The sequence below is a fragment of the Sus scrofa genome, chromosome 4 (genome assembly GCF_054392235.1).
Source record: "Sus scrofa isolate SSC_HxYL_T2T_F1_AM1 chromosome 4, Sscrofa_HxYL_maternal_Yorkshire_Landrace_v2.0, whole genome shotgun sequence".
Taxonomy (NCBI): Eukaryota; Metazoa; Chordata; class Mammalia; order Artiodactyla; family Suidae; genus Sus; species Sus scrofa.
Window position 1 is genome coordinate 123,696,178 of NC_139386.1, and position 26,575 is coordinate 123,722,752.

General features: G+C 38.3%; 1 protein-coding gene and 1 long non-coding RNA gene across 3 annotated transcripts in view; one reads left to right on the top strand and one right to left on the bottom strand.

The window, feature by feature from the left end:
- LOC146404227 (uncharacterized) overlaps positions 1-26,575 on the top strand; it is a 335,728-nt gene that overhangs the window by 25,158 nt on the left and 283,995 nt on the right. Inside the window, exon 2 of the long non-coding RNA XR_014844672.1 lies at positions 19,538-19,610. This is a non-coding gene — a long non-coding RNA (uncharacterized LOC146404227). The remainder of the gene's footprint in view (positions 1-19,537; positions 19,611-26,575) is intronic.
- Positions 1-26,575, bottom strand: part of PALMD (palmdelphin) — a 50,865-nt gene that overhangs the window by 23,547 nt on the left and 743 nt on the right. Inside the window, exons 2-4 of one of the 2 annotated variants that reach the window (XM_085020953.1) lie at positions 9,178-9,258; positions 5,667-5,767; positions 3,936-4,060 (exon numbers count right to left, since the gene is read on the bottom strand). In XM_085020953.1, the coding sequence (XP_084877079.1) occupies positions 3,936-4,060; positions 5,667-5,738 (197 nt within the window). In that variant the 5' untranslated portion in view covers positions 5,739-5,767; positions 9,178-9,258. 2 annotated transcript variants of the gene reach the window in all.

Genomic DNA, 26,575 nt, shown 5'->3' on the forward strand with positions numbered 1-26,575 from the left:
CTGTTCTGATGTTCCTGTTAAAATCTTATCCTCTAGCTGAGAGGCCTGGCAGATGGCAAGTGTTACCCTTGAGCAGGCACCTATGTTGAGTGATAAATCACATTCAGGGACTGGGATCCTTGCTCCGACTTGGGAAGGAGGATGGATCTGCCTAGTTCAACCTCATCAGTTGGCTTGGTTGCCATTCAGAGCTAACAGGAAAGAATACTGTATTTAGCTGGTAATAAAAGCTTCTTAAGCACTGTGGGTAGTTGTTTCTGAGAAAGAATGAGTTTAAAAACATGCACCTGATTATTTAGCAGCTTTAGAAATATCTGAAAAGAAAATGTTCAGTTGTCAGGTAAAGCTGCTTTGGAACATGAATTTTTTTTTAATAATGTTGGGAAGTAGTGGGGGCTGCTTAATACCGACAAGGCACAGATACTTTTGTCTCCTCCTATGTTGCTTTCAAAAGTTCTGTACCCTGCACATTTTTATTTTTATTTATTTTTATTTTTTTGTCTTTTTGCCTTTTATGGGGCCGCTCCTATGGCATATGGAGGTTCCCAGGCTAGGGGGTCTAATCGGAGCTGTAGCTGCCGGCCTGCTGGCCTATGCCGGAGCCATAGCAACACGTCTACAACACCACAGCTCATGGCTATGCCGGATCCTTAACGCACTGAGCAAGGCCAGGGATTGAACCTGCAACCTCATGGTTCCTAGTCGGATTCGTTAACCACTGCACCTCGACGGGAACTCCCCCTGCACATTTTTAATGAGATAAACATGCCTTTATGGGTCACAATGATGCAAATTCTTTACTAACTCTTTGCAAATGCATCTTTTTAGTACCAGTCCTTAAACAAAACAGTTTGCTGTTAGGTGTCACGTGTTTTACTATTTCCAAAGCATTTACAGCTACTGCTTTCTTTTAATTTTACAGCTAAAGAGCACCGAACATGACTTGCTTTGATACCCAAGTCTGTGCTGGTTCTGTGACCTTAATTAAGTTCCCTGTCCTCGCTGAGCTTATTTCCTCATCTGTAAAAGGGAGGTGTTGGTGCTTTCTTTCCAGGATTGCTGTGAGTGTGAAATGAGTTAATAGAAGAGCAAGTGCTCTGTAAATTGCACAAGGCCATTTAAAAATGAATCACTACTGTTATTATTATTTATATTTGGGGATTAAAATCATTTGGTGTTCAATCAAAGGAGCACGATGGATTAATGACATCCTAAAGATCTATGATAAAGCTGGAGTGAGATGCTAGAAATTGGGTAATGAACCAAGTTTAATTGGGAATTTAACAAAGATGTTGACGGGATGTGGAAGATCTGGGGTGTGGTAAAGGGCAGTTTGGAGAAAGGAGAACAAGGAGAGAACATGCTTCAGAGACTCCCTAAAGATATAATGCCTTTTTGGTCCATGGAGGTTTCCATGTGCCATGTTTTATAGGCAGCGTAGGGTAGTCAAAGGAGGTAGTCTCTGATCTGTCACTTCCTAACTGTGTGAATTATTTAATCTGTCTGCAAAAAGTCAAGATCATAAACAGCTGTGTCACAGGATTATGAAGATTAAATGGGATGATATATGCAAAGTGCCTGGTGCATTATATGGCTCAGCAAATAGGTTTTCCTTCTCCTCCTCTTTCTTTCTTTCTTTCTTTCTTTCTTTCTTTCTTTCTTTCTTTCTTTCTTTCTTTCTTTCTTTCTTTCTTTCTTTCTTTCTTTTTCTTTCTTTCCTTCCTCCCTCCCTCCCTCCCTCCTTCCTTCCTTCCTTCCTTTTTCTTTTTTTCTTTTTTGTTCAGATAGAAACTCTAACTAGGCAAGCCACTACCAAAACGACTAGAAGCTTAGGTGCTTCTCAGAGCATTCAGGCGAGGCCCGAAAGCAATCAGCAGAGTCCTACTAAATCCTCTGGGATTACTCAGAAAATGGCCCAAAGTCGTTAATGGAGTTGGAGTATACAGCCACTTCAATTGTCATCAGATGCAGAGAAAGTTGTAGGTGTTCAGGATGTGGAAAGACTCCAAAGGAGGGGCTTTGGGGAAGCAAGGAGGTGTCAGTGCGGGAGGAGGGTTTACAAGGATTAAATTCAGGACGCCTTAAGAGATAAGGGTGGTGTGTGGAGGAGTGAGGAAAGCAATTGTCAGCTGAGCCAGACTTTGTTAGGAAGCTCTTGCTATGGGCTGCCCTATGAAGAACCAAGCTTTCCCAACTCTACGGTTGATTTACTGAGTTATTTTTGAAGTATTTGCTGTCTGCAATTCAGAAATAGTCATCCGTGAACAAGTAACTGAGGGGTTTATAAATACAAACATGTCAACTATAAAATAAAACTTTTGAAGAGTTGTTTATTTAAGAAACATCTAACTAAGAAGGAGTGGTCAATGATTTTAGCTATGAAATAGACACGTGTATAAAATTAAGCAAGTAAATGAAAATTGCTTGAAGAAAAAGGTTTTTTTTTTTTTTTCTATTTGTCAATTTTAGGCCCAATGTACCCTGTTTGTTTGGTGTGGTGAGTATGGTCAACGTAGTCATGGCACAGCTACTGAATATTTTTATCTTCCAGTCTTTTCTATGGTCCTCACTAAAGATAACAAATTTGCAGTGAGCCAGGTTTTTTGAAAGTCACCTATGATTCAAAGATGTGTGGGCTTTAAATTATTTTTATTATTAAATCAAAGACCATCCTGCGCAGGTCAGAAAGTGATTCTGACATTTCCCATATCTCTTTCTCCCATGCTATCCATATTTTGTGATAATACTAATAATCCCATCTCATACTCGAGCTTTCCAATTATTTTCATGTCCATCGCCTCATTTTATACCAAGGCAATTAAAAAACTTCACCTGCTGTATCCGAAGTTGCTGACTCTTATTGTGTCTGATGGGCAAGGAAGGACATGAGAAGTGAACTCATCCCCTGTGACCAATCAGGGAAGCGGAAGAGAGAAAATATTAGTGAAGCGGTCCTAGTGTCTTCCCCGCCAAATATCATGTCTGTGACTGGGGGGCGCCCTGGGAAGAGGTGTGATGGAGTGAGAGTGTGCACACACCCTTGGAAGTGTCACCTGTCTGATGGTGAGAGAGACGATTGGGCTCTGAAAAATTGTTTCTTTGCTTTCCTGCCAAGTGCCATGTAGGTGCTAGTAATTTAGCATATGCATTTTTTAATCTTCTCAACCACTCCAAAAGACAGATACTGTTACTACCATTTTGTGCATGAGGAAATGGGCTCAGAGAGCTGTGGGTTATTCATCCATGAGATTTTTTTTTTTTTTTCTTTTCTGTTGTACCTGTGGCTTATGGAAGTTCCCAGACTAGGGATCAAATCTGAGAGCTGTGACCTCTGCTACAGCTGCAGTAACACTGGATCCTTAACTCACTGCGCTGGGCCAGAGACTGTGTCTCAGCAGAGATAAGACAGATGCTTAACCCACTGTGCCACAGCGAGAACGCCATAAGGTTTTTTTTTTTTTTTTTTTGTCTTTTTGCTATTTCTTGGGCCGCTCCCGCGGCATATGGAGGTTCCCAGGCTACGGGTCTAATTGGAGCTGTAGCTGCCAGCCTACGCCAGAGCCACAGCAACGCGGGATCCGAGCCGCGTCTGCAACCTACACCACAGCTCACGGCAACGCCGGATCATCAACCCACTGAGCAAGGGCAGGGACCGAACCCGCAACCTCATGGTTCCTAGTCGGATTTGTTAACCACTGCACCACGACGGGAACTCCTTTTTTTTTTTTTTTTAAATAAGTCTCATGTTGCTGTGTATTGGGAAGATTTATAGTAAAATGTCTATTGCTGCTTTTTGATGTGTTTCCTTTGCCTTTATTAAAAATCCAAATGGGAGATCTGATTGTGCCCCTAAAAAGGAGAATGGCTCTTATACATTCAACATGGGACAAAGTCAAAATAAAGGTAGTTGTAGCACATCTCATTGAGGCCCATACCTGAGGATACTTTGTTCTAGGACCTGGATCTGGTGCTGGTCTTGTTGATTTTGCTTCTTCATCTCTTCCTGTTCTTTTCTGCTGCCAATTCCATCTAGAAGCCATTTTTCCCTCAGTGCCTTTTTCTGGTGTCAGGAAACATAAAGATATGTTCTTATATCAGTCAACAATTCCAAAATGCCTGACTGCTTTCAAATCTTAGGAATTTCAATAATGGAAATATTAGAGAGAAATCGTTTTCTCTCACTGCCTTGTCTGAATAAATCTGATAGTTTTCTACTCTGCACCCTCTCTGACCGCCCCCCCCCCCTTTTAAAGCCAGTTTTTATGTATCTAAAGCCTATGTATATTCTAAAGCCTGGTTCAGGTCCTTCTTGTCTATGAAGGTCTCTGTCCTCCCCCTCCTCCTCCCCACCTCCCATCCCCACCTCACCCTCAGAGAACTCTTTCTTCAAAATCACCCAGCAGTATATGCTCTGTGTTTACTGTACGTTTAACAGGTACACAGGGACCTCATCAGGGTGATGCCTTTACTGTTATTTGTTGGGTTGATGGATGTATGTCTTGTGTCAAAGTAACAAGCTTCTTGAGTCCATTTGACATTCACCCCAGTGACAGTATACAATAACCACTCAAAAAAAAAAAAAAAGTCTTTTGTGGGATTAATTGGAGTGGTGAGCAGAACAAGAGATTGCTATTGTATCTTAAACTAATTTAGTGATAATTTTAGGCTATGGGCTGACATTTATTTTTTGCCTCCCTGGTACCTCTTCTTTCTTCTGAGAGCGTCCCTGGGTCTACATATCCTTTAAGTTTAGTTCTCTACTTGTCCCAATAATAATGATGCATAAAATTCACCAATATGAAGAAGACTTAAATTTCAGAGAGGTTTTAGCTAGCATCCTGTCGGTGTCTCAAGTTAAAAACTGTTAGACATTGTTCTCAAAGAGTTTGAGTTTTTCCTTTTCTTCCTGAAGAAAAATGCTGTCACACTATATATACCTAATAGGCCTTTGTAAATTTTTTGTTCAATAATTATTCATTGGGAATTTACTATGTCTAAAATGGTGAAGAGATAAGAATAGGAATTTTCTCTATTTTTTTTGAGACTTCTTTTTACTAACACCATGATTAAAATGAAAGCAAGTAAGAATATTTTTTTGTCTTTTTTTATAAAGCATGCTAAAATTAATACAACCGGAATATAAATATCCCTGAACTTACAAGAAATCTAAATAAGGCTGATTGGGCTAGATAATTACCAAATGAAGTTTATTTTAACTAAGGCAGTGGTTTTCAAATTGTTAAAACATATTACGCTGATTACAAATAAATATTACATGGAATTATGACTTGTAGAACAGATAAAACATGGCCCGCTCTAGTTAAGCAGTGTGAGGGTGCCTGGGAACTTATAGGTGCACAGGACACAGTTGGAAAACCACTAGAGTAGGTCAGAAATAGCCTCACCCTATCCATCATATTTGTGTTGGCTTTTTCAGAGTTTCAAGCAATTGCATGTGAACAACACGCCCCGTAAGAGCAGTTTGTACCATTCCAGCTTGTAGCCAGATTCTTTCTCCCAGTGCTACCTTTTCCCTTAATTATAGCTGTTCAGTTGTTTGTAAAATGTGTTCCCACAGACACAGCAAATATTATTAATAAAGGTCAAGATTTATCTCCTGATAATATGCCAAGAAAATCTGAGTGTATCAGCATTTAAGAATTTACCTTGATTTTGGTTTTTATTTGATAGAATATGATGATAGCTAATGCACAGGAAAGAAGACATATGACAACCATCAAAGTAAATTACAGTTCTTCCCAACAACCTGCAAGGATAGTTTCAGTCAGTTACATCTATATCACTATAAGAAACACTCTGATGGGACAGTCTTATGATGCTGAATTGTAGAGAGCAGAAAGTAGTTCTTGTGACATAATTAGGTTATCTTGGGGCTGCTTTCTTGGTTCTTAGTCTGGTTAGGATTGAGAACAATTTTAATTTTAGCTTTATAAACTTTGTTCATAATTCAGAAATTATCCTTTAACTCTGGCAGAGAATTCTGCATCTAAATATAAAATATGTAATTTGGATGTACGATCAAAATGATATGGTACAATCATATATTTTAGTAACCAAAACACAGTTATTTTGCCTTTCTGTCACAGTTGAGACTCATGCTCTAGTCTGTGAGGCTGATGCATAGAAAAATCTATTTCCCAACAGTGATGTCTGGCATCAAAGCTATATTAACTAAATGAAAATAGAAGTGACATACAGGTAGTAGGTCTTCTGGCAGTTTTGTAGGGAAAGGTTTTCCCGAAGCCCCGCTATATTCCACACAGCAGTTACAGGAGTCTTTAGGAATAAATTAGTTTCTCACCCTAAGATTTAAATGGACTTCCAGAAAAATTGTCTAGGTTGAGTATATTTTTTGTTTCACGGTGGTATCAGATTGTGATCATGATTCTAGGCAAGAAGATCCATGGTGCTCAAGTCTCAGAAATGTGTGAATGTGGGAAGGCTGATAATGACCCTGGACTCTCCCTTTTCAGGATGTCGTTGGTAGGGATGGTAGGTTCCGGAGATAAAGACTATTCGAGTGAATGAACACAACTATTTTGAAGCTTGTGTACTGCTGATAACAGAAAGAGCACTGTATAAATATTTACATTTGCGTGGTTTAAAGTGGGTCATTGAAGTGTAATGAAATAATTTGCAACTGGGAAAATGTTGAGGATGGTCCCCGGAAGGGAGACAAACGAGAAAATAAAAGACTGGTAACTGCAGAGGCCAACAGAGCTTTTTTGACTTGGCGAACATATTTTGGAATCAATTTTTAAAATACTGCTGAACATTTGTGAACCCTCTTTTGGACTCATGCCTAGTTTCTGTTTGAAATAGCCAACCATTTTCTGCAAGACTTGGAAGAATGTACTTATGATACTGCCACTCTCCTCTGTGTTCTCTTTGTAGTTAATACCTTGACTATAGTGTTCATCACAGTATAAATAGCATTATAAGTTTATGTGTCAGCTGCCGTTTTAAGGGCAAAGAGCAAACTCATTTTATATTCTTCATGACCAGCTTAGACCTTGCCCATAATAGGTGCTTAGTAAATGCTTATTGGCTGAAAGGCTCTATAAACACCTTTGTAGTTCCTACTTAGTTAAGACTCAGGTTAAATCCCACACCTTTAACAGGACCTTTTTGACCACCTCAGAATTAAGAATTACTGCCAACACTTAAAACTGAATTAAAAAAAAAATCATTTAACTTGACCTGTTTACTTATTTAACCTTGAATTTCCACCAGGTTGCAGGCAGAAGGGCTACAAACTCTCAGGGCCACAACTAGTCTCCAAAGAATTAATATGCAAATTAGAAAAAAGTGTAGTTCCTACTCTCATGCCTTTGGGTCAATGCACAGCTTGGGAAGGCGGACAGCACTTTTGTGCAGAAAGAAACTTCGTCCTCTAGACAGAAGCCGCCCTGTGCCAGGATGCGCGGTTCAGGGGCGTATGGGCAGGGTTTCAGCTCCTCTCTCTCTCTCAGGTATCTTTACACAGTATATAGTCTGTACAACTGTGTACTGCAGTCCAAAGCACGATGTGTGTTGGGATTGATTGCATTGGAAGAGGTCTCCTGGATTCCATAAAGCAAACCTATAGGGAAGATTATATATTACTTTTTGGACAGTTTTGGTTAAGTATTGAAGTGAGATGTCACCTCAGAAATGGACCTCTCTGTGAGTCAGAGTTTTCCCTTGTAAAACTTACTTCCTAGAACAAATGAAAGGGTTATATAAACCTTTTCTCCTACTGTGAGTCCTACTGTTGTTTGGCTACCCATTCTGCAAAGATGCAATGACTCAGAAGCAATAATTAGTTCACTTTGAGATCAAAATTATGGGTAAATTGTGTGTGTGTGTGTGTGAGAGAGAGAGAGAGAGAGAGGGGGGCGGGGGAAAAGGGAGAAAGATTGATTTTGGAGTTAGAAATAACCTGTCTTGGTTGGGGGGGTGAGGGGTGCACTGAGGGTTTGGGATAGAAATGCTGTAAAATTTGGTTGTGATGATTATTTTACACCTATAAATGTAATAAAATTCATTAAGTAATTTAAAAAAGAAAGAAAGAACCTGTCTCAAAAATTGTAGATTTACTTTTGGCTTCATTTGAGTTGTGCTGAAATGACTTGGTAAAATTTTCGATATTTCGTTGATTTTTCTGGGAGTATACCCTGCATTTCTGTATCTCCTACTTATGTAAATTCAATCTGACATATTGTAAGGATAGCAGGCGGACTATACTTGGAAATTATCCATCAAACATTGGAAATGTTGACTTGCTTAGGAGCAAAGAAGCAAACAGAATCCGGAGAACTGAGGCTAACTGGAATCTTAAATGTGTCTCTTTTGTCTCAAGAGGTGGTTTCTTGATCCATCAGAAAGATGGATTTAGCCGAATCTGACAAGTTTATCCAAAAGCTGTAGACCCTACTACAGCATTGTCTCATTGAGGGATTTACTGTATCTACTGAGAGAAGCCCTGCCAGATAAGTAGTTTCCTGCATGGGCCTGTTCACAAGTTGCTCCTGTTTGTCCTTTGGTTGCATCCTGTGACTAAGCTGCATAATAAAATGTTGAGACTCAATGTGCTTTCATTACAAAATGACCACACCCATGAAAGATGTAAAGTCTGATTTTGAAAATGGAGGTTTATTTTTGGTTATGACCTAATGTTTTGTTGAAACAAAACAAAACAGAACCCTGAACCATACTGAGACCACACTGGATTCATTGCACTGAGCTTTTAAATACGAGCGTCCTTGAGTGGGCCAGACAGTGTCTGCTCTGCACCCCTGGGGAAGGGCTGGCCTTTCACTGATTTCAAAAGGGACTTCCTGGCTGGACCCACTCCCAAGGGATGTTAGGCAAGATTATGTTTAGGGCAAAATCATCGAGACTGAATTCTCAAGGTTACCCAAGAAAATGAGGAAATTCAGTAATAAAGGATAAAAGTAATAAAACCATGTTTCCAACTTTCCACATGTTTGCCAGAAGGTATTCATTCATCTTGTATGCAAATATTACTAGCCTGTTGGCCACCCCTATGGTTATTAGGGTGTTAGAACTCTGCTGGAATTTTTTTCCTTCCTAAAGCATCTTTACTATTGAAATTCACATGCAGTTGGAATACTTGAATGCAAAGTCATTGAAATGAAATTAAAGTCATGTTACCTTCAAATGCTGGTGCCTCAGTTTTTCTTCCTCTATTTTCAGACGCTTCTGTGAGATTTCTTCTTGTATTTTTCTTTTGTCCTGAAATAAAAAATGTTCCAGCGTAATCTATTTTGTGCAATTTGCTTAGGTATATTTCCTTGGAGATAGTGTCATTATCAAATGGCTGGACAGTGGTATGTGCTCTTGGCATTGGGATGAAGCTGCTTTGGAAACTCTTATTTCAAAGCAGAGAAGGACAAAGTGAGACATTCAAAACATTTTCCTGATGGAAAACGATATAAAGTGCTTTTTTCAAAGGGAATTTAAAAATATTTTAATGGCTTTCCCTCCCGCCTCAACCTTTTCTGCCTTTCCCACTAAGTCTAGCAAGATGAAGCTACTGAGTGATGCCATGGAAAACGTGAATTTTAAGGAGGGAGTTTTGAAATAGGCACGAGGAAAACGCTGTGCAAAGAGACTGTTCCTGGCACAAGTCTGAGAAGGAACCGCTGGGTAAAAGGTCTGCTTCCTACAGAGGCAGGCTGGACTGTTTCCTCCTGCCAACTTTGCTATGGGATGGGAGAACGAAAAAAGCGATCAGGTAATTAATGCTTAGCGCTCAGGGGGCTTCTAGCAGAGGTCCAAAAAATTTCATGGAGAGGTATGGTATCTTTCACCAAGTTTAAGTGCAATGCTTCAAAATCCCAGGTAGCATGACTATTAATATACAGAAGTTGTACTTTTTAGAAAACATAGCCCGTATGCGAAATAGAAAGCCTGGTTTCAATGTCTGGCTCTGCCATTTACTAGCTGTGTGTCCTGGGACAAATCCTTAACTTTGTGCCTCATTTCTGCATCTGTAAAATGGAGGTTATAAGAGTTCTACCTCATAAGATAGAACCCTTAAATAAGCTAATATGCAAACACTTTTAGAATAGTACCAGACTCTAGTGCTCTCGACATATTTGTTTAATAAAATTAAGTAAATAAACACATAACCTGTTAATCACATGAAAAGCAACACACCAATTCTGATAATAGTTCCATTGGTCTGAAATGTTTTAGAGATTTCCTGTCTGGCATTGTTTGAGAAATTTTACAAGGGATGCAAAAAGGCCCTTATTTCCTTATTTTTGACCAGTGGTGACATTATTCTCCACTTTATTTATAAAAGTTGGTTTGAAATCTGCTTTCAAATTTGAAAACTCCCTAAGGCAAACATTTTTTGCCAATGAAGACATCTAAAAGAATTCGAAGCAGGCTCAGAAGGTAATTTAGAAGGAAGAGGTCCAAAAATATTTGGCAACATTGTTGAAACAAGTGCATGGCTTCCTGATGTGGCCTCTTTGGAGATAAAAACTCCTTTTTGATGTACAAGTTCGGGTACATTTGTTGAACGTAACAGCATTCATTTGAACATACACTGCTGTCCAAATTTATGTCATGTTTCTCTTTGTGTGTAAGAAGCATATATGACCTCATTAGTATTGTTTTTTAAATTTCATAAACAGCTATTCTGAAAAAAGCCAGACAATAAGGATGGGGCTTCAGATTCACTTTTTTCTTTGGGTGAAATCCAGTCATTAGGAATAAAAACCACGAAGACCTCTGAGAGTCTGTTCTTCACTATACCCACCAATTATTATTGAGCAAATATTAGTAATATTTCAAATTTATTGTGCCAAACATTCTGGTAAGCATTAATAAGTCATAAAAACAGACATATAATAATATTACACTTAATAGTCATAGCTTTCATCTCGCAGAAGAAGTTCTGGAGGTGAACCAACCCAAGTTCTCACAACTAGTAAGTGGCAGAGCCACGCTTGAACCCAGGCCATTTGAGCTCAGCCCCCACACCCTTAGCCAGTTCCCTAGAGCATTTCCCTGGGTGGGAAGTTAGCCCAGCTTCTCGAAACCTCCCTCATTGTCCTGTGTCTCATGAAATACTGAGGCCCGGAGGCAGCACCAGCACAGCCAGTAGGGGAGCGGGGCCTCTCATTAGAAAGCAGCCCATTTTGAGTTCCCTGTGCTCATGTGTGACCGTCCAGCTCTCTGTGGACAGCCCCATAGAGAAGAGGACGTTTCTGGGATCGTGACTGTGGAAGTGGCCACGCTTCCCCACCCCAGCGGACGGCCAGTTTGGGCTGGTCGTTTCATCCCGGGGTTAGTAATATGGTAATGAAAGCTGTGGGTAGAGGCAGGGCAGCATGTCTGAAGTGTTTTGGCAACACAGTGCTGCGGAAGGGTTGCTAGGGAATACCAGTGTTTTGTCACTCAGCGGTGATGTGATTGCCTCTCTCCTATCAGTCTAGGTAGTTCCGAAGGTACTTTTATAATGTTATAAGCGTGACTCTATTTTAAGATAGGTATGCTTTTGCTTCATAAGATATTCATCAACTACAAGTTACTATCCTTTTGCCAAACTGAGCAAAGATCTGTAAGCGCTACTGAAAAATAATATGGCAACAGTTTAGTTTTGTTATGGTGTGGTCAACTATAAGACAAGCTGAAGTTGTCCATGTGGTTCTACTGCTAGTGTACCAAAGGTTACTATAGCCAACTAACTCCTTCCCCGTTATCTGGGAACAAATAGATGTGAAATGCCATCCGCTTCCCAGAATTTCCCCAGAAACTTGAGCATCTCTATATACATACACCTATTGTAATCCGGCACATCAGCTATTTATTAATGTCAACCATTATGAATAACTTAGATTGCTGTTTACTTCGTCAGTGTTCAGCTAATAAAGATGTTTTGGTCAATGAAAGATTGCCTAGATTTTCGGCTGTCTGACGTAGAATGTTTTAGCAGTGACACTCGCAAATTCCAATTCTGTAAGACTACCTCTTAGTTATTTTGCAAATTGATTTATTTACCTTGTGCTGCTATAAAGTTCTTGTGGCCGTCTGTGATTCATCGATACTACCACATTCATAAACTTGATAAAGTTTTATAAAACACGATACATAAGAGTGTATGTTAGAGATGTTATTGATTAAATTAGCTAATATTCTAAAATGTTGGACTCTATCAACCAAGGCAGGATTGATCCTGAATTAATTTTTAAATTATTCAGTACTTATGGACTTCTGTACAAATGCAATGTTCAGGATGACATTAAGGATTGTACAATGTTTGAAAATGATTCAGAATTAGATACCTTCACCAAGGAACTTGCATCCTCTTAAAGAGGAAAAATCCTTTGTACAAGGAACTGTCGTCTAAGAATTAAAGTGATAACTCTCATTGCTGAGGCACAAGTGAGGTATTGTGAGAGCTGAGGGGAGACAAGGAGTGGTTGTTTCCAGATGATGTGGCTAGGAGAGGCTTTGAAGTAGTATCCAAATAGAGTATGTTGGGTAGCTGCTGCGGGCTGGGGAGCGGGGAGAAAGGGCATTCAGGCCAAGGCTTATTGCAGGCAAAGCCCTGATTATAAAATGGGGAATGGCAAGTCTGGAATCTAAGTTGTCATACTGGGAGTAGTGGGAAATAAGAAAATGAGATGAAGATAAATCCCCAATAGAAAATGCTGAAAGGCAGGGCAAGAAGTTTAGAATTTACTTGCATATCGAGATAGGGAACATTAAAGGTTTTCAGAGGGAGAGGGTTAATAGAATCCAAACTTTGTTTTAAGTTTACTGGAGCCTGATTGTGTATATATTGAAGCAGGACAATTTGAAGGAGATAATCAGTTAGGTTACAACTCATACATAAGATCAAGAGAGTTTGAACAAGAGGTAGCAGAGGTGTGGATGTCAGAGCAACTAAGGAGCTAAAATCAGCAGAAGTTGGCGATTGATGACATACGGATGCAGGAGGGGAAGACATCAAATGGGAGTATTAGGCTTTTATACCCAGATAACTGAGAAGAGAGCAGAATCACTTAAAAGTAAGAGGAGTTCCTATTGTGGCTCAGTGTAATGAACCCAACCTGTATCCCTGAGGACTCGGGTTTGATCCCCAGCCTCGCTCAGTGGGTTAAGGGTCCGGCATTGCTGTGAGCTGTGGTGTAGGCTGGCAGCTGTAGCTTGGATTCAACTTGAGCCAAACTCAAACTCCTAGCCTGGGAACTTCGATATGCTTCAGGTGTGGCCCTAAAAAGCAAAAAAAAAAAAAAAGGAAGAAAAAAGAAAAGAAAGAAAGAAATTCAGGAGAGGAGTATCTGGGAGGAAGATGGTGATTCACATCAAGTTTGAAGTGTCTTTGGGACAAAAGGGGGAGTTGTCTGTAAGTAGTTAAAATGTTGGATGGAGAGAGATCAGAAGAGAAGTCAGAGCTAGAGACAGAGATGTTGGAGTTTGGAAGAGATCCAGGAGACTATGCCACAGCATGATGAGAGATGTCTTTATGAAAAAGGAGAGCTAAAGATAGCCCTCAGGAAGCACCTACATTTATGGGGTATTCAAGGAAGGAAACCCATATGGAAGTCTATTTTGGGATCAGTTAGGCATTATTAATAACAGAACTTAGTGAACTGGGCTGATTGGTTTCAGATTCATTCTGCTAGAAGTATCTTATAACTTCATATTGTTGATATTTTCATTGTTCAAGGTCTCAAAAGAACAACAACAGAAGCTACTTATTTGAATTTAAATACTACCAACAATGCAGAACCTCCTGAGCAGTGCATATGGAAAGGGATGTGCTAACAGTATATTTCTAGAAATGAATCTTGAGCGTAGAGGTTTACTCCATTTCAATGAAAGTTGATTTTAAAAATTCTTGAACAAAAATTTCTTGAAAAGTTACTAAATTTTTTTTTTTAAAAGAGGCAAACATTTTAAGAGGGAAGACAGATCATGAAGCATGGGTAATTTACCAATGGAAATGTTGATAACATTATTACAAAAGGTCTCAGGTAAAAAGGAAAGAGACATAGACCAAGCCAAACTCAATAGTTTAATGTCGCTGGGAGCTCCCCCAAAGCTCACGAAACCAAGAATAAAGATAAACAGGTGGTACCCATTTGTAATAGTGTAAATAAGGTACAAATGCAGAGTGACATGAAGATGTGACGCATGTGAAAAACACTGCAGGCACAAAAAGTGTATGTGTATAAGTAAATACACATGTGTAAGTTACAATTGAGAGCAAGAGGACTGCTGCTGAGATAGACAGCGTGAGATAACATGATGGAGAGAAATTAGAACCACTCCACCTCTATTTTGCTTTCTTGATTAAGGAGAATCATCTTGATCCTGGAAAGGCTAGAACAAGTATATTTAAGGGGAAATCAAAGCCCAATAGGAAATTAAGCACCGAAGACAAGCGTTGGTCAGACTCTGATGGGTTTCTTTTCAGGGAGCAGAAAAATTTATAGACATGACAGGAAAATATTGTTAAGGAGTCTTGGACTCTTGGGTGAAGTAAAGAAGCATTAGATGGCTGAAAGAGGCAAATGACCCAGTTTTCTGAAGAGAGAAAAAAGGTGAATTATGAATATTTAAAGACTAGTGAACTTACTGGTTAATCCCTGGCCAAGCTGTAGAATGAATTATTAAACAGTGTTGTATTTAGACAAGGAATGTTTAAGAGATAGCATTTGATTCCTAAAAACAAAGCATTTAAAACTTTCTTTTGCTTAGTTTTTTAAGATCTGCAGATGATTAAGACTATGATAGTTTAATAACAGCTAACATTTATTGAGAGCTTTTTAAGTGTCAGGAACTATTTAAAGCACTTAAATGTCACAGTTTATTTAATTTTCCCAAGTTCCTGGGAAAAAGGGACCACATTTTTCCACATTTTGTGGGTAAAGAAACCGAGGAGCACAGGAGTCTAGATCATGGGAATTCAGTACATTTTGATTTTAGCATGGCTTTGACAACATTTCTTATTTTTTTTTGAAATTTATGTAAATGTGAGCAGAGAGGAATATTTATTTAAAAGTGACTATCTTGGGAGTTCCTGTCATGGCTCACTGGTTAAGGAATCTGACTAGGAACCATGAGGTTGCGGGTTCGATCCCTGGCCTTGCTCAGTGGGTTAAAGATCTGGCGTTGCCATGAGCTGTGGTGTAGGTCACAGACGCAGCTTGGTCCAGTGTTGCTGTGGCTGTGGTGTAGGCTGGCAGCTACAGCTCTGATTAGACCCTTAGCCTGGGAACCTCCATATGCCGCGGGTGTAGCCCTGGGAAGACCAAAAAAAAAAAAAAAAAAAAAAGTGACTATCTTAACATTAAAAAAAACAAAACAAAACAAACAAAAAAAAAACCAATACCCCGTAAGAAGAGATAGAAAAATAAAACTAAACCCAATAAACAAATAAACATGTTGAGCTAACTTTCTGGTTGAGAATTTCAAGGGTGAAGCAAAGGTGCACTGGGAGATTTTTTGCTAAAAACTGCTATAGGTTGTTTTATTGTACAGGTTTGGGAAGCTATGAAGTAAAAGAGGACCAAATCAGGATTTCAGAATGTCTTGTTTGTTAGGAAGGATGGACCCAAATTAATGATTAATTTTATGATTAATAAATGTAAACTATGAAAACTGTAGGATATGTCCATCGAAGAACAGTTAAAGAATCCAGACCATTTTAAAGAAAAATATAAAAATCTCCCATACTCCCACTACTTTAGAAATAACTACTGTCTACATTTTGGTGCATTTTATTCCAATACTTTTTCAATGTACGCAAACCACAGACGTGCACACTTACATAAACACGCAAGAGCAAACCACACAAGGAGGCCCATGCACAGTTTTATGTTTCACCTTTTGCACTTAATATTGTGTCATGAGCATTTCTCATGTAATTACCTTTTATCAATAAAAATACTGAATTTTATTTGGAATATCATGCTTAGCTTAATTAGCATTCCCTTTACTGCCTTTTAAGTTATTTTGACTCTTTTGCTGTTATAAGCCATTGCATGTAAAAAGTTTACCATTCTTTCTGATTATTTCCTCAGGATAGGCCCCTGGAATTTAGTTACATAGTCAAAGGGCAGAGAGTTCCACCTGCAACCTGGGGAAATTCCTGGGCCAGGGATCGAACTCTTGCCGCAATAGCAACCCGAGCCACAGTAGTGACAATGCCAGATCCTTAACCCACTGCACCACAAGGGAACTTGAGAGTAGGGATATTTTAAAAATTATTGATGCAAATTTGTACAAAGACTTCAATGAAAAGTTATTTTAATTTGTATTTCCACAAAACAATGTCCATCACCTCTCCCTTACTAACTATGAATAAGAGCAAAAATAGTGTCTTATTTTGATGGCTTAATGAGATTTCTGAGATTAGTGTGGTCAAGCATTGTTCATAAATTTTCTTGGCTGTTCGTATTAATTATTTTTTAAATTGCCTGTTTCTGATACTACCCATTATTTTTGTAAAGTCTGTTGTTGACCTAACAATTTGTAAGAGCTCTTTGAATTAGGAATAGCAACCTTTAGTTTCCATACAAGTTGTGAATAATTTTTCCTACTTGCCTTTAAATATTATTTATGGTGTTTCTAGAAGTACTGAATTTTTTTTCTATTGCTTTTATGTTTTTAATGCCTTCTACTGTCTGAGATACAATAATTATTCATCCATATTTTCTTCTAGCTTTCTAAAGTTTAAGAAAAACTTTTAAATCCGACTGAATTAATTTTGGTTTATGGTAAAGGCTGAGGATCTAATACTTTTTTCCAAATTTTTAACTAATCTGAAGTTTTATCAAAATTCTTTCCTATGGATTTTTTTTAATTACTCATTTTATCATTTGCTGACTTTTATCATTTACATTTTTTTAAAATGTACATTAGGGTCTGGCTGCAGGTTATCTGTTTAGTGTCTTTAATTATAGATTTTGATGCTAATACTATGTAATACCAATAAGATAAATTAACGTTTTATTGGGCAAGTTTTCCTTTGTTTCTTTTATCAAAAATGCCTTGATTAGTAGAAGAGGTTTGTTTTTCCAGTGGAACTTGTATCATTTTCTTAAATTCCAATAGAAACTAAGTGGGAAACTCAACCTCAGCCAATTACTTATCCCTCCTCACTCTTTCCAAACCAAAAAAATCAACCATCCAACTAACCAAACAAACAAAAAAACCCTGATGGAATTTTAAAAGCTACTCTCAGTAGTAATTATCATTATACAGAGATAATCAGAGATTGATACTGTTATATATGATTTATATCTGCATGATATATTACAGTTCATATAAGATTAGAATTGTTTATTACACACCGAGTAATCTGACATTTCTTTAATATATCATGAACATAATGATATACCATGTCATTAGTCTTCTTTGAAATTAATTTAAATGACTGCATGCTATTCCATGCTATTCCATTATTATATATATACATGTATATATTAATATATATACATATGCCCTATATTTATTCTAAATTATTTTTAATGGTTTATGTTATGAACATCTTAATCCATGTTATGTGCATCTCCTCTTTTGTGTAGATTCCTTATCAATGAAATTCTTTATCAAAGGAGAAAACACTTTGTGAGTTTTCTTTTACCAAGTGCCACATGATCCTGTTTTAGTAATTTCAGAGAGCTACCAGAAGTGAATAAGAATGCCTCCTTAGTGATTGGAATTGCATTAAACTTAAAATAAACTTGGAAATATATGACACCTTTTTTTTTTTGTATTCAAATTTTACCTTAAAGAATGGTATGGCTCTCCAGACGCATATATTATATTGCTTAGTAAAGTTTCATTTTATATATATATCCTGCGCAGTTCCTAAGTAAGTATAAAAACATGAAGTTTTCTTCATATAAATCGTGCACATTTCCTAAGTATGATTATTTTTTTTCATTTTAACAGTTTTAAAAAAAATGTTGTAGCTATCAGGAATGGGGTATTTTCACATTATATTTTTTGACTAATTATTATTTTCCAGAAAACTATTGATTTTTATATATTCCTTGTGTATCCAACTAGTGAACTTTCAAGTTCATTCTATCCTTAATTTTAGAGAAAGTCAAGTGAGGACCAGAGGGTTTATCAACTTTCCCAAGTCATATGGTTGGTGTTGAAACTAATTTTTCTATACTTTCAAAGATGATTCTTTTTATCCTACCCCTTACCATTTCCCAGACAGATCAGTAGAAATACAATTCCTCAAATAAGGGAAATTATAGCACTAAGGGTTTTGTACTGGTCAGAATGTTCTGTTCAACTCTCGGCACCAAATTTTGAGTGTCACTGACATTTAAAAGGGTCTAGATTGAGCCCATGATATGAGAGATGATTGAAATCAAGAAAACAAAGGAGTAAAGCTAGAGTCATGCTGATTGGGAGAAAGTTAAAGGAAACTAGACGCTGGCACACTGTGCTAGAGCTCAACACAGAGGGCTGTTCTCAGATGGAACAGGGGGTTTTGGAAGGTATTCATTGACCGGATACTGGAAGTGCTCAGGGAGAAGCTGGTTAAGCATCTCTTGGGCATGGTGTAATGAGAATGGGAATCTGGACAAAGAAATCCTTATGTTTTCTTCTGGTCATATGATTATTTCTGCAGTTAGCTTTGAAAACCCTTAACTCTTAAGTTAGCCATGGGAACCAGATGTAGTTATCACTCTTACTTATGGGATGAATTAAAAAGTACAAATTTTCTAAATCCCATTTTATTTAGCAACTTTAGTCTTCTTTCCCAGCCTTGAAACAACTTCAGACCAATCTCTAAATAGAATCCAGTTTATGTTCTCCTCTTCGATTCTTTTGTCTAGCGATTAAACAAAACACAACAAGGATAGACAGCATACACAAAACAAGCCCCTGAATAATCAGAGTGATGGTAAACTTGACCATGTCTCCAGTTAAAAAAAAAAAAGAAATCTGTTAGCAGTTCAGATAATCATTAGTTTTCTCTCCCCGTTCAGCGTGATGGTATTCATTCATCCATTTGCTCATTGACATGCATGTTTTGTGCTCTGGCTAGTGTGGAGCTCAGTGTTGGGGAGCTGTGAGAGATGCAGCAATGTCTTTGCCTTAAAAAATCCTGGCTGGAAAGGAAGAGACTGTAATGGAAGTGGGATGGGGAGAAGGTAAAAGCTGAGAATATGGGATGCTCTGAAAAACGAATCTGTCCCACCCATGTTAAAGCAATAACAAATGCTTCTGAAATGCATTGCATTCTTTCCTTTCCCACTTCTACTCCTGGGGAAGAGGAGAGGAGACTGCAGGATGTGAATGCCTGGCTTGGGTTAAAAAAAGTGGCTGAGGAAAGCAGAACCTCCATAAGTTCTTCTCTTTGCTCCACTTCAAACTCTATTAAGGGTGAACAGCTGAGGAAGTTCTGAATGAGGGTGAGGTTTAAGGTTTTGATGTTTCTTAGAATTTATTATGGATGTCATAAGCAGAGACTCTGACATTGTCTACTATTTAATCCCTTAACTTTCCTTGGCCTTAGGTTTTTCACCGGTCAAATGGGAATGGTAACATCTGATTTTGAAAATACCTATGGGACTGTTTGGATATATAAGGTAATGAGTGTGAAATTTAAAATTTTTGTTTTTAAATCTTAAAGGCTATGCAAGAATAGGTATTGTTATTATTATTTTATTTTTAAATTGAAATATAGTTATTTTACAATGTGTCAGTTTCAGGCGTAGAGCGAAGTGATCCAGTTACATATATGTGTATATATATGTATATTATATATATGCACACACACAAACATATTCAGATTCTTTTCCATTATAGGTTTTTGCAAGACATTGAGTATAGTTCCCTGTGCTATACAGTAGGTCCCGTTGTTTACCTATTTTATATATAGTAGTGTATACCTGTTAATCCCCAAATGTTATTATTGTTCATAATTGCAGAAGTTTTGGGCTTAAGAGATGCCCTTTGTATCTGGCTTTGTTAGCAGAGTTTGATTTTAAGTAGCTGTTGTAGCTCCTTTTAACGTGTTGCATTACCCCATGTCAATCACCAATGCAGTTACACATTGAAAACCTGATTCTCAGGACAGAAGCCAGGTTCGCTTTCCATTCAGAGGTTCAGAAAATAACCTGGCTCTATGTCTTACATGGCTTGACTGAATCCACTCTGTCTTTGGGGTTTTACATGAAAACTGTTAAGTACAGATCTTATTCAAACTGCTCCTATGGTGATTCATGAAAATAGACATGTCCCAGGGTTCCAGGTGAGGAAACTTTTTGAGTTTCCCAGAATGACACCACTGCCATTTAAATAAATTAATAAAATAAGACATTCTTATTTTATCTTAAGAGCATCTAAGTAGTTTGAGATTTCCTAGATTAGGAAGTGGAAGTTCTGTTTCAATTTTAGCCTGAACTATGCTGTCCTGGTTTAGACTCTCGTTAGACTTAGTCACTTAGTTTCTGGTTTGTTTTAATCTTTTTTCTAAAGAAGCAGCTTTTCCTTTTCACTATCCACTAAGTTTCAGAAAGCTCATGGGGATCCTTGTCAGTAGAGGGCTTTGCAAAGTAGCATTATCACTCTATAGCACACTGGAAAAACCTTCCCTGGTTATCAAGAAGCAGTTTCCTTCATAAGCTATCCAATTTATTATACCTCATCACACGGTCTCCTTTGTGGGTGGGCTATTATGCTTGGCAAAGAAATGTGGCATAGCGCTTTTGTTTGAAGGAAACTTTCCCTCTCTGAAAGAAACATGTAATCTCAATATAGCACTGTGGAAAATTGTGCAGAGGCTTTATTGTTTGAATATATTGGCACAGGATGACTATTTAGGAGAGTCCTACCTCTCTATGTACCACCTTTATATGAAGGTCTTGGGCGCTTGTGACAAATTGGGGGCTCTTCTCATGACTTTGTTTTAACCATGAGATACCATGGAACAATGGCTTATTATGCTCCCTTTCATTATTACTTTTAAGAAGTCATTAGAACTCCAAATAACACACTGATCCAAACACAAATTAAGGTCTAACTTCTGTCAAGATCCAGGCTGGCTGGCTCTTGTTTCCCTGCTCTCATTTGTGCAGGAAGAATGAACAGGGTAAAAATGCATATGGCCAATCTGGGCTTCTTGGGCATGTGACCAGTGAAGTCATACATGGCACCGTATTTAGCAGGGCCCAGAGCTGAGTCTTAATGCTCTTAAACTTCTGCTGTTACCATCTTGAAATTATGGATTTTTTTTTTTTTTTTTTGTCTTTTTTTGCTATTTCTTGGGCTGCTCCCTCGGCATATGGAAGTTCCCAGGCTAGGGGTCTAATCGGAGCTGTAGCCACCGGCCTACGCCAGAGCCACAGCAACGCGGGATCCGAGCAGTGTCTGCAATCTACACTACAGCTCACGGCAACGCCGGATCTTTAACCCACTGAGCAAGGGCAGGGACCAAACCCGCAACCTCAGGGTTCCTAGTCGGATTCGTTAACCACTGCGCCACTATGGGAACTCCGAAATTATGGATGTTTTTTGAATAGGGGTCCAGTTTTTGAACAGGGATTCCCCACATATTCATTGTTTACTGGGCCTCACTAATTACATAATCAGGTCCTGCTTTGAGATCATGAACTGCCTCATCATCAACTGTTAGAAGATCCCAGATATTAAAAAAAAAAAAAAAAAAAAAAAAAAAAAAGAAGGAGGGAGAGAGGGCGAAGGCAATGAAGAGGAATGTCCAGCGACAGGAAACAGGTACTAAAGAAGGACATGTGCCAATTAGAACATGTATGTATTTACGTTGTTTTAATAGTGGTCTTGGTATTGGGTAGATTTCTGCTTTAGATAAAGAACCTTCTGCCTCCAACCTTCCTGTGTTTACAAGTCTAGAAAAAAATTGGGAGTGGAATAAAATAGGGAGTGGATCCGAGGAAATATGAGAGGTCTTGATTACTTAGCATCATGGGCAGCTTTGGCTGGCAAATCTGGCTCTGTTGCTCACATTCCAGTGTGTCAGGACTTTACATGGCTCATTACCAGACGGAGTCGGTCCTGGGCAGGTGCTTGTTCTAGTGATTATCGCTCTTGTCTAACTTTCGACAGAGTTCCTCCTTCATCCATGATCCAAGGGGCCCATCCTGCCCTTTCGACTGCAAATTGTAACCCATCCCAGCCTACTCCTGACACTCCCAATGGATTCCCTTTTTGCACTTATTTTCATTTAAATGTATAAGGTTTGGCACATAGTGCGTGCTCAATATCCATTAACTGAAAAAGGGAAGAGAAAATAAGTGGGTAATGTGCATTTCTAATAGGTAAGTCTTGAGGAGGATAAAAATGTCAGCTTTTTCCTTACTCCTTTCTCCTCGCAGAATTCTTAGTTACTATTTTATGACTGTAATCTCTCGTCAGTTTAAGGCCTAGAAGTTTTCCAGTCTGAGTATCCCTATGTTATTTAATAACAGTATTGTCTTTTTTCCCTTTTTCAAAAAAAAGTTTTTTTTTGGCTGCACCCGTGACATGTGGAGGTGACCTGAGCCCCTGCAGTGACAATAGTGGATCTTTAACCCTCTGAGCCACATGGGAACTGCACTAAGAGTATTTTCTAATGTCACTGTTGGAGTGGAGATAAGACAGTGTGTTCCTTGTGGAGGAGAAGGTGAGCTGTATGTAGGATGCTATCGCTCATCAGGGGATTTTTCTATTTCTGAGGGAAGTTCACCGGGGCCTTTTCATCACTTTTTGGCGTGGGCTGTGTGGACTTCCTGAGAGGGACTCTAGGGATAACTCTGTGGGTCTTTCATCTCACTCCCACTGGTGACATCAGTATCAGCGGTTGGGGTAATAGGCAAAGTGAGTGTCAAATTGCTAGTCTACTTCAGCAGCTCTCTTTTTGTATACAAATCAGCTATTTGTTAAAATGTGTACTAACTTGAAAAGAGCCTCAAGAGGCTTTTAAATCATTGTAATAATTAATCAGTTGGAAGTGCCCTGTTTTCCACTTACAATTGAAAACTAAACTCTAAGAGATAGTTTGGCCATTAATTTAGTAAGGGAAGTGTTGGTATAGGTGTACCTCATTTTATTGTGCTTCAGTTTTATTTTGCTCTATAGACACTGATTTTTGTTTGTTTGTTTGTTTAAACAAATTGGAGGTTCGTGGCAACCCTGTGCAGGGCAAGTCTAATGGCACCATTCTTCCAACAGGATTTGATCACTTTCACATTTCAGTAATTCTCGCAATATTTCAAACTTTTCCATAATTATATTTGTTATGGCAGTCTGTGATCAGTAATCTTTTTGTTTTTCTTCATTGAGCGCAGTCTTTTTTTAAAAATTGAAATCTAGTTGATTTAAATATTGTATTAGTTTCAGGTGTACAACATAGGAGTTCAGTATTTTCATAGATTATATTCCATACAAAGTCCATATATTCCATACAAATACTGACTATATTCTCTGTGCTGTACATTACATTCTTGTAGCTTATTTTATACCTAGTTGTTTATACCTCTTAATCCTCTTCACCTATTTTGCCCCTCCCCTCTCCCCTCCCTACTCTGGTGATCGCCAGTTTCGTTCTTTGTATCTGAGAATCTATTTCTTTTTTGTTACAATTGTTCATTTGTTTTATTTTTTAGATTTCACATGTAAATGAAAACATCCAATATTGTCTTTGTGATCAGGGATCTTTGATGTTACTATTGCAAAATAATGACAAATTTCTGAAGACTCAGATGATGGTTAGCATTTTTTTAGCAATATTTTATTTTGTTTTTGTCTTTTTAGGGCTGCACATATAGCATATGGACGTTTCCATGCCAGGGGGTCTACACTACAGCCACAGCAATGCCAGATCTGAGCCTCATCTGCAACCTACATCGAAGCTCACAGCTGCACTGGATCCTTAACCCACTGAGCAAGGCCAGGGATCGAACCCACATCTTCATGGATACTAATTGGATTCATTTCTGCTGTGCCACAATGGGAACTCCGCAACAGAGTATTTTTTTAATTAAAGAATGCATATTGTTTTTTTAGATATAATGCTACTACATTAGGTTATGTAGTGTAACCATAACTTTTTTCTGCACTGGGAAAGCAAAACATTCGTGTGACTCACTCTATTGTGATATTTGCTTTATTGCCATGGTCAGGAACCAGACCTGAATATCTCCAAGGTATGCCTGTACATGGATAAAGTAATGAAGAAGAAACACGAGAGGAGCTGTGCGAAATAGAATCCATACTTGCTATACTGAAATCAAAGTACCTTCTTTTAACCAATTGTTTCCATGTACTCTCATAATTTTGTCCTTATTCTCTTGAAGTCTTTGAGAAGACTTCTGACTCATCTAAAATTCAATTTATTGATATGAGAAATCAATGGCACCATCACAGTAATTTAGTTTTCAATTCAAGAGCCTAGTGCCATATTCCATCTACTTACTGTGTTTAATCTGATTTTTTCAAAAAAGGGACCAGAAGACGGGCACTTGATTCTGTCGAGTGCTAGGCATATACATTTTTTTTTTAAATTCCTTACAGTGGAAGTAACGACTTTTTGGACATTCGAAACCATATGGAATAAATACAGCAGTGAAGATGATTTCATTTCACAGCCAGGAACTGGAGGAACAAAATTTAATGTAGAAATCCAATAGATCTTAGAATGTAAAAAGTTTTTTTTTTTTTTTTCCCCCAATAACGTGAAATCTCTGTGTCGTTATGTTTGCTTACCTTGGGCAGTTGCCTTATGATTTTATTCTTGACCTATATAAAGATTGTTTCCGTGTAGGGAAATAGGAGGAAAAGACTTAAAGTGAGAATATCATCTGTGAGTTTCAGTCAAGGTCAGAAATGTTGAGGGTTTTAAGTACTTCCCAAAGTGAAACAATTCCTGAAGCTCTCTCGACACAACGTGCTTTCGTTTTCCCAGGAGAAGGGGAACAGCTGAGGGGGCTTCCTGGGTAGGGCAAGGGTGGAGAAAGCTGGCATTTCCCTGGGGGTCAGGGGCGGAGAGGAGTGGATGTGTTGTTTCCATGGACACACCGCTGCTCCATTTTTCCCCTTTAGGTCGTGACAAATGTGACTGGATTTAATCTGGGAGGTGTAGGTTAGTGGACATTTGTTCCCATGAACTTTTCTCCATTTTGTCTCTACCATCTTAATACACATATCTTACTTCCAACATAGAACTGCTTTGTGGTCTTACTTTGGAGATGTGCTGAATTCTTTCTAATGGACTATGTTTAGGCCAAGGAAGTAATCCAAAGAATAGTAGTTGTTGTTATTTAAAATATCCAAAGCACATGCCAGTATATTTAGGAACCTGGTTACCCACTGGGCGGCCTGTAAGGCTTTGTGACTCTTGTTCTAGCTCTGTTTGCCTTTGGAACCTTCAATGAAAATTCCTAACTTTCCTGAGTAACTGGATGCAGTCATACCTCTGGAACATGTACGGCTTCAGTACGAGTTGTAAGGTGCACCCAGGGTGGGAAGGGCTAAAACAAGGGTGTGCTATGCTTCAAAAAGGAAAATGTGGCACAAGGGGCTCCTTGTGAATTTCACTGGATACATGATTTAATTTGGTTAATTAGGAGGTAGAAGCGTCAGGAAAAGCGGAGCTTGAGCCCACACTCACACAATCTAATAAAGTAACCTTTAGAACAACAGCTGTAATGTAAGGGACCCAAGCCAAAAACAACAGAGCAGGGCCCAGTTCCTGTCCCTTAAAGCAGGACAGCTGAAGCGGTGGCTGAGTTTAACAACAAAAGAGAACAAAGCAAAACAAACAATAATCCAAACCAAGGTTTTCTGAAGAAGGGAAAATGTACTAATTAGAAGTTAGACATTTCCAAAGCACTGTCTTATGGAAGAGTGCCAACTTTATCTGTGGACTTTTGGTTCCTAACCACTGGCTGAGAAAAGGTTTCAGCTTACTGAGTCCTTTCTGGGAGACATTGATGGTGTCCATTAAAAAAAAAAAAATTCAAAATTGAGCTTAGCTTAATAATAACTTATGCTCTGGGAATTTGAAGAACAAAGAATAATATTTTTCTACCCACGCTGATTTTGCATCAGTTTTTAAAAAGTACTCTTGACAGCTAAGTCAGTGGCAAAAAAATGCTGAAAAACAGGGATGTGGATTTCCTAAGTATTTTTTCCTTAAAGAAGTTATAAGTTGTAGCTAATGACAAATGATTGTGCCAGAGATTTTCAGGTTACTGCCAAAGAGAGGATTTTGTAAAATAAAATTAAAAAAAAAAAAAAAAAAAAAGCTGGATCATTTAAGGAAAGTAATTCATTTCATACTTTGACTCTTTCCCAGAACAAACATAAAAAATGCACTATTCTCCTTCCCGGTATTAACGAAATATTTTCCAAATCCATTGCATTGCATGCATTGCATTCCTTTATCAGGATCTTATTCAGTTTGTGACTCTGCTGGAAACTGATATCTTAGAATTAATTTGATATGTGCTTTTACCTTCTTTTCTCCTGTTTAACGCTCAGCTTAAGTACAACATTCACTTTTTAATTCTGTTAGGCTTTCTGGAACACGCTACCA